General features: G+C 36.2%; 2 protein-coding genes across 2 annotated transcripts; both read left to right on the plus strand.

Moving 5' to 3' along the window:
- The first annotated feature begins 1421 nt into the window (after window positions 1-1421).
- On the plus strand, window positions 1422-2774 carry LOC143584561 (uncharacterized). The gene is made up of 4 exons (XM_077066587.1): window positions 1422-1905; window positions 1984-2054; window positions 2199-2474; window positions 2586-2774. Exons 1-4 carry the CDS (start codon window positions 1422-1424, stop codon window positions 2772-2774), a joined length of 1020 nt encoding a protein of 339 aa, XP_076922702.1.
- A 4532-nt stretch (window positions 2775-7306) lies between these two features.
- On the plus strand, window positions 7307-8284 carry LOC143584562 (uncharacterized). Its single transcript, XM_077066588.1, has one exon. It carries the CDS (start codon window positions 7307-7309, stop codon window positions 8282-8284), a length of 978 nt encoding a protein of 325 aa, XP_076922703.1.
- The last annotated feature ends 332 nt before the right edge of the window (window positions 8285-8616 follow it).

The following is an 8616-nucleotide window of genomic DNA, read 5'->3' on the forward strand; positions in this document are numbered from 1 at the left end:
GATATTAATACTATGGCTGCACTTATGTGCATCTTAGTGAGGCTTTATATATTTTCCGATTAAAATTAGTTAAATGCAGTTATGGTCACGAGTTTTCTAGTTACATCAGATGTTTTTAGTTTAGTCAAGACATTTCTAAGGCATCGGCAGAGCCACTTTTGCCAACAAAAAAAAAACACATACACACACACGCTTGGACAGAATGTGGGTGCATAGCTGCGCTAGCAAACGGGATCCTTTGTTAGCATGTTGAGTTAGGTTGATTACTTAGTCAGAGCATTCCCAACCCATCCCCTGTCTTTATATTTATAATTACGCGAAAAAACATTTCACTCTCTCATGTTCATATAAATAATATTATATTTATCTTTACAGTTTCTCTCTCCTTTACTCACTAATTTCAATAAATATTAAAATATAAATAGGGACAAACAAATTTTTTCCAAATTTTATAAAATAACACTAACTTTATCTCTCCCTACTTTCAATCACTCATAATCTTACCCTATAATTTAAAAAACCTCTCATAAAAATTTTTGGATGAGTTGAGAAACAATAAAAGGAATCCCAAACAATATTTTTGTCAGCAAAATATCAGATTTATTAAAAGCTTGTTCCTATGATAAATCGGTTCATATAAATAAATTTAATACTTGTAACAAATGATGTCAAGCTGTTACATAAGGTCTTAGTTTAAACGAAAAGTGTTCAGATCCTGTTATAGTGTTATGTATGGTTTTGATTTATTGTGACCAAGAAAAATACGAGCATACGGTTTGAGGGTTGCAATAGTTCTTTTATTTTTTCAAGACAACGAAAATAATTATAATACTCCTACATTTTATATTGCAAATCATTTTTAGAATGGACGCAGAGCCGTCAACGAGAATCTTTAAAGTTTCAGAACTCAGGACGAGCATAACAAAAGGGCATTCGAAATTATGATTTTAATTATAGGATAAAATAATTTGACAATTTTATCAATTGAATTGCATTTCCAAAACATAATACGAACCAAAGCAAAAAATAATAATAATAATAATAATAATAATAATAATAATAATCCCATACAAAACACAAAGGAAAGTTTTTTCCATAAAATAAAAATCACCACAAGTGAAAAATCACCACCAATGGAAATTGGACGCATTATCTTTGATTTCATAAACTACCACACTTTCCAAGTATCCATTGCATTAAGGCTGTGCACTATGGGCGCGGAAGGAGGAGAGAGAGGGGAGTGGCGGGGAAAACACCGTAGGGGGGTGAGGTGGGGGGCCCACCACCAACGGCTTTATGACCGTTTAAAGAAAATTAAATAATATAAAATCGTATATATATATATATACACACACCATTCACCCAATTTCTACAAATATCTCATTCTCCTATTTAAACTTTATAAAACTTTCTTCTCAAATATGTCTTTCGACTCATCTTTCACACCCGACTTCCAGCCAGATATCGACGATATTTCCAATTCGGATTCCGAGGATGAAGCGATATTTAGTGCCATTCTAGAGCCTGCCCGACTCGTAGTCCAGAATTGCGAAAGCTCACAACCACTAGAAAGACGGCCTTATCTTCAACGGGATCGCGTAGGTGCGCATAGCCGGTTGATGAAAGATTATTTTTCGCCGGACGCGACTTTTGATTCGGAACGATTTCGGCGTCGTTTTCGGATGAGTCGCCAACTATTTTTACGAATAGTTGGTGATTTAGAAAGCGTTTATGCATTCTTCCAACAACGGGCGGACGCGAGAGGTAAACCGGGATATTCAACAATGCAAAAATGCACGGCGGCAATTCGTCAACTAGCGTACAGGACTGTGAGCGACGCCATGAAAGAATACTTACAGATGTCGGCGATAGTGGCTCGTGAAGTGCTTCACACATTCTGTGAATGTGAGTATTAATATTCTAATTATTTATTTCAAAACCGTAACATTTTAAGCATGAATTTCATAAATTTGTTAAACTTAGGTATTCCACAACTATATCATAAAAAATATTTGAGGAAGCCGACTCAAAGCGACGTACAAAAAATATACGAGGTGCATCATCAAAGACACGATTTTCCCGGGATGCTTGGTAGCCTCGATTGCATGCATTAGGAATGGGAAGCCTGTCCTGTTGCTTGGCAAGGTCAATATGGCCCAACAGTTATTCTTGAGGCGACTGCATCATTTGATCTTTAGATATGGCATGCGTTTTTTGGGACGCCCGGTGCAAACAATGATATAGCTGTGATTAATGCATCCCCTATTTTTGACCGCCTCACAGACGGAGTCTCACCCGACATCTCATTTTCCACAAACGATGTCAACTACGAATACGGATATTATCTAGTCGACGGTATTTATCCGGAGTGGGCCACGTTGGTTCTTAGCTTTACGTGCCCGACTGACGAAAAACGTCAGTATTTCAAGAAAAAACACGAGTCGGCAAGAAAAGACATCGAAAGGGCATTCGGTGTATTAAAGAAACGTTGGTCTATCATTAGACAACCAGCTCGTTTTCTACAAATGGATAAGTTAAGAAACATAATGTACACTTGCATTATCTTGCATAATATGATATTGGAGGACTCGGGTAGAGCAGTTTGCCAAGGCGAGTACAACGATGAGCCAGAACCGATCTATACACTAAACGAAGATGAGAAACTTGCTAATCTATTAAAAACACGAAAAAGGGAAAAGAATTTCAGCCTTCGATCGGATTTGGTTGAACATCTTTGGAGTAATAAGCAAGATGACAGCGAGGACGACGACTAAAAATAGCTTTAATTTTTTTATATGTTTTTTTATTCAATTTATTTTGTATTTTAGTATTATTGTATTTTTTTTATTATTGTATTATATATTATTGTATTGGTTTTTTTGTTTTAACAAAAAAAGAAAAATGTTGGGCTTCGAAGCCCCCTCACCATAGAGGGGCATTATGCCCTGGGGCTTCGATGCCCCAGTGCCCACGTGGTGCTGACGTGGCACTGTGGAGGGGCTTCGAAGCCCCCCACCATAGCACACAGCCTAAGGAGTTAGTTCATAAACCTATGTTTTAAAAGCAATGTTATATACAATATATATATATATAACGGTTTGGATCAAATACAAATGAAATTAACGTGCTAAACGTGAGAATCAAGTAGAGTAATTATGTAATTACATAATTACTCTACTTGTATATATAATTACTCTACTTGATTCTCATGTTTAGCACGTTAATTTCATTTGTACATTAACCCTCCCCTATATATATATAGGTACAAATCCCAGGAATGACAAGCGTTCATGCTGAGATTGTGAACAGAAAACTGTGTTTGTATTTAACAACTGTTAAAAACTGTTTTATCGAGTCAACATTTCACCAGCACATAGCTGACGTGTTTTTCCCACCCTTGCAGGTAATTAGATGACAGTAGATGGAATACTAGGATTGGAGTCATAGAAGATCGCTCAAGATGGCTCGTTTTTGAATACTTATAACTCCTTGTAATATTAATATCACTGTTTTGTAAAAACTAAAACTCGGGTATTTAATTCCCGAGTAATTTTGATTATATAAATTAATATTTTAAAGACTTCCGCTAAAATGAACCCGCTACTCTGATATATTTACAAAACAGGTACCAACTGACAGTCACACGCCTAGGCCCCGAGTCAGGGTGTGACAGGTTGGTATCAGAGCCATCGGTTTTAGCGAATTAGGTATTAATATAAATTAGTACCTAAGCTTTAACCAATTATCTAATAAGTAGGGATAAGTTATGATTGGTAGTCTACCTATCCCTAAGTTTATATATATATATATATATACACACACACACTAGGCAAGTGCCCGCGCGATGCAGCGGGAAACACATACCTTGGAAATCATGTAACAAGTTTATGGGTGTTCGTTGTTTGATTTAAACCGTAAAACCGTTCAAGCCGGTCAATGGCTTGATTTCACGGTTAATTTTTTCCATTAACTTCTGGCCGGTCGTTTTTGGTTTTCCTCGAAAACCTGTTGCTAACGGTTATGCCCACGGTTTAAGTTTGGCCTTCATAATTTTTGTGAAGCCGTTACAAATTCGTACAATATTAATTTGAGTTGATTTTATTGCTTGGTTTTTCTAATGTGAGTTGTATAAATGAAGGACTGAATTTGTAATTTCAGAATTTATAAACTAAAACATAACATGGGTTATACTTAAATGCATAATTATGTGTTTAAATATTTTATTGATTTATAGTTACATATTTGAATTGTAAAATAATGCTTTAGTGACTTGTACATTATAAACCGTACCTCATTATAGAATAAATTTTACATGGAAACATCGACAAAAATAAGTACGCTGCATCGGTAAGCTCTGTTTTTTCCTTAAACGTAATATATTTAGAGATATAGAAGAAAAATAAGAAAATATATAAACTTGCCAAATACATGAGTAAAGATGAGGGGTAAAAGTTGTAACAATTTCTTAAATTTACAAAAGGTTAGTAAAGTTTAAGGGCCAATTTTGTAACTATTTTCTAACAAATTGAATTTACGTAAAACATATTTTGTAGTGGACAACTTTGCCCCTATGCTACATGCTTTATAGGGTGTACATAAAGCTTTGAATATTATAAATTACTTAAAAACCCAGTGTCTTAATTTGCCCATGAGTGCTATATTATATATAGTATAGACGGATGGTCGTGCGATGCGTGGGGAACAAAAATTCTAGTAATCATGTAAAAATTACGGCTGTTCAAGGTTTGTTTGAAACCTTAAAAATGTTTAAACCGCTCATCAGTTTTGGTCAGCTGGTTTCAGAATGTTCAAACCATAGCAAACGGTTTGGTTTATGCTTTATACTGAAAATTGGCCATATAAAACCGGGCCGGTCGGTAAACTTATTATTGAAGCTCAATGTGTGAAACCAAACCATTAGTAACGATTCAGTTTGAATTTTTAACGATTTAGTTTCGGTTTTCAATGAAAAAATATGAACCGATGGTTTGACTTATTGCTTAACTTAAAAGCTGTTAAAACCGAATTGTGAACACCCATATGTAACATCCTAATTTTAATTGGAATAAACTATAGCAATACCATACCCAAATTAAAGACAATAAAATGCTCATTATGGTGTAATTTTCTTAATAGAATATTAACATATGAAAAAGTTACGGCCGCTGGAAAATCATTGGTGGGAAGTTGGTTAACAATTAAATTTAAAAGAAATACATTGGTAAAGATGAAGGTCCAAAGTTGTAACTATTTCTTAAATTTACAAAAGTTGAGTAAAGTTGAGGGGGTAATATTGTAACTATTTATAGGCATATTTTTTATTGAACAAGTTTGTCCTTATCTTACATGCTATATAATGTGTGCATTATGCATTATAAATTGTAAATTACTTAAAAAATAGGTGTCTTAATTTGCCCATGACTTATATTATATATATATATATGCCGATGTCGTATACAAATTATTACGGTCAAAAACGTCGGGTGGCAAGACGAACAAACCCTTCATCCGCGTCCGAACCGTCTGACAAAGCTAGTACCAATTTTGGTCCCAAATGGCCAACTATTTCGGTGAATCCGACTGAACTGGTGTATATGAATCCGGCTGATCCGAACCCTCTGAATAATCTGATTTCAACAAATCCGATGTACCCTTTTGATCACATAGATCCCTATTTGGCTTACGGAAGCCAAACAGTATATGCTCAAGGTGGTCCCAAAATGCCAATTGAAATATCAAGCGACACTTCGGAAAGTGTTTCGTTGACTTGTACTTGAAATTACTATCCATACGGGGATATGGAAGTTCAGAGTAGGGTTAAACAGGTAACAAGTACTGAATCCTCTAATTGGATGAATTGTCATTCCAATCAGAGTCTGTGGCATTTTGGATCACCGCCACCAGGTTGTCAGATTTTAGCAAGACCAAGCCAAGGACCAATCCACTATTCTGAGGTTCCTGGTTTTCCACCATACCAAGGTACTGTACCGACTGAAGCTGAGCAAGAAAACGAGATACGGGAGGAGGCCCGTCTCGTCGACGAATTTTATACGACAAACATTCCCGACGAAGAAATGCATGCTTATGTAGCAAATCCTCACCTGTACCCAAGGGAAACAGCTTATCTTTTTCCTTCGGCATCCGCACCAGTAGGGTATCCTGACCAACCCAACTCGGTGATGGATGAATTAAGGAACGAAAGAATTAAGAAGAAAAAGATAAGTAATAAGATCATCAAGAAATGTGATAAGATGAAGAACCTGGTTAAGAAATGGGCCAAGGATTAGGATTATATTAATATTGTTATGCTGTATTTTTCTATTCTTCTGTAATATAGAAAGTTCTGTTATAAATAAAAGCCTGTGTTATGTATTCTGAATCTGTGTATTTACTAAATTACAGAATGTCTGAACAACAAAGAACTCAAGGGAGTCAAGCTGAAAAAGCGAAAACTCCTGAAAATAATAATAAATCAATCTCAGAAGAATATATTGGAGGCATTCGTGATATGATAAAAGAAACGGTTTCTCCGTTAATCAAGGAAGCTGTAACTCCTCTAATAAAAATAGTTTAAGAACACATGAAAAATTCTAAAAGTTTGGCTAAATCAAAATCAACAAAACAAATACAGCCAAGCCATAGTGTGTCTGTGCACTCCAAAAGAAAAGAATCAAAAAGAACAAGGGATGAAAAAGACAAGAAGGATGAAGGTTATGAAAGTTCCACTGCTGAACATGTCCCGAGTAAGATAAAAAGAGTTAAAGTCAGCACGAGATGCACGTTCAAAGATTTCCAAGTATATAAACCAAAGGAATTATATGGGGATAAAGGGGCAATAACAACGCTCCGTTGGCTCGAGGAGATGGAGTCAATTATTATTATACGCAAATGTACCGAAGAGGAGAGTATCCAGTATTCGTCCCAGATGTTCAAGGGAGAAACACTGGAATGGCGGAATACTTTGATTGATGTGAAAGGGAGAAGTAATCTGTATAATCTGGAATGGAAGACTTTTAAAGAATTAGTCAAGCAAAGGTTTTGTCCCGTCCACGAAGTTGATCAGATTCAAACCAAACTATAGAATCACAAAGTCATAGGGACCAATCTTAAGGAATACAATACCAAATTTCTTGAGTATTGTAGATTGGTACCACATTTGGTCACGCCTGAATATAACAAAGTGACTAGGTATATCATGGGTTACCGAAGGAGATCTGAGATCATCTAAAATCACACATGCCAACAACAATTGAGTCTGCTATTGAACTAGCAGGGTATTTAATGGAAAGCATGATCAGAAACAGAGATGAAGAAAAGAAGAATGTGTTGGAGAAAAGGAAAGAATGACGGTAGACAGAAGTTTGGAAAGGGAAACGAGAGGACGATGATGTTCAACCGACCACTGTGCAAGAACTGTGGAAAGAGACATGATGGAAGGTGTATGAGGCCAGTAGTGAAGTCTGATGTTCGTAAATTTGATCCATTTTCGACTTGTAATTTTTGCAAGAGACCAGGTCACAAGGAAGAAGATTGTAGAAAGAAGCTGATTGTGTGTTTTGAGTGTGGTGAAAAGGGTCACTTCAGTGTGGAATGCACAAAGAAGAAACAGGTAATAGGTGGCGCCAGTGGTAGTGGTTCCAGAAACGACGGAAAGAGAGGGAACGCACGTGCATTTATGCTAAATACTCAAAAAGCAGGAGAATTACCAGACGTGATTACTAGTATGTTCCCTATCAATAACGTTTATGCTAGGGTATTCGATTCAGGAGCTAATCAAAGCTTTATAGATTATAATTTTTGTAATCTTTTAAATGAACCTCTAGCTAAACTAAATAACCATTATGAAGTAGAAACGGCCAATGGAAATTTAATCCGAATATCTGAAGTACTAAGTAGCTATATTTCCTTAGTTGGATATGATATGCCATTACAACTTTTACCTATGGAGTTAGCAGGATTTTATGTAATACTAGGAATGGATTCGTTAGCCGCCAACCAAGCCCGAGTCCTCTGTAATGAAAAAGCCATAGATCTACTGAATCCGAATAAGAAAATCATTCGAATAGCTGGTGACAAAGAAGCCAGTAGAATTGGAATCACTTCGAAAATCAAGGCCAATCACTGTTTAGATAAAGGTTGCCTAGCCTTTATGGCATATATAACTAAAGAGCTTGAACCTAAAAAGATGGAGGAAGTTCCAATCGTCTGTGAATTTAAGGAAGTGTTCCCGATGAATTACCTGGAATCCCACCGGATTGGGAAGTTGAGTTTAGAATTGATTTAATTCCAGGAACAGCTCCGATTGCTAAATCCCCTTACAGATTGGCACCGACTGAAATGAAAGAACTGAAGAAGCAACTGGATGAACTATTGGAAAAGGGGTTTATACGACCGAGTTCTTCGCCGTGGGGAGCACCAATATTGTTTGTCAAGAAGAAAGACGGATCGATGAGAATGTGTATTGACTATCGGGAATTGAATAAAGTTACAATCAAGAATCGATATCCACTACCGAGAATCAATGATCTTTTTGATCAACTGCAAGGGGCAAGTTGTTTTTCCAAGATTGATCTTAGATCCGAGTATCATCAATTAAAGGTTCAAGAAGAAGATATA

The sequence above is a fragment of the Bidens hawaiensis genome, unplaced genomic scaffold, assembly GCF_021521415.1.
Source record: "Bidens hawaiensis isolate Kalapana, Puna unplaced genomic scaffold, B.hawaiensis_p1.1 tig00033174_1, whole genome shotgun sequence".
Classification (NCBI taxonomy): Eukaryota; Viridiplantae; Streptophyta; class Magnoliopsida; order Asterales; family Asteraceae; genus Bidens; species Bidens hawaiensis.

Excerpts from the sequence above, each read along its gene's own strand:
- LOC143584561 (XM_077066587.1), top strand. The coding sequence starts at position 1,422 with ATGTCTTTCGACTCATCTTTCACACCCGACTTCCAGCCAGATATCGAC. Across the intron at positions 2,055-2,198 it reads ACGTACAAAAAATATACGAG|ATATGGCATGCGTTTTTTGG; the intron begins GTGCATCATCAA and ends TTTGATCTTTAG. Across the intron at positions 2,475-2,585 it reads ACATCGAAAGGGCATTCGGT|GACTCGGGTAGAGCAGTTTG; the intron begins GTATTAAAGAAA and ends ATGATATTGGAG.
- LOC143584562 (XM_077066588.1), top strand. The coding sequence starts at position 7,307 with ATGAAGAAAAGAAGAATGTGTTGGAGAAAAGGAAAGAATGACGGTAGA.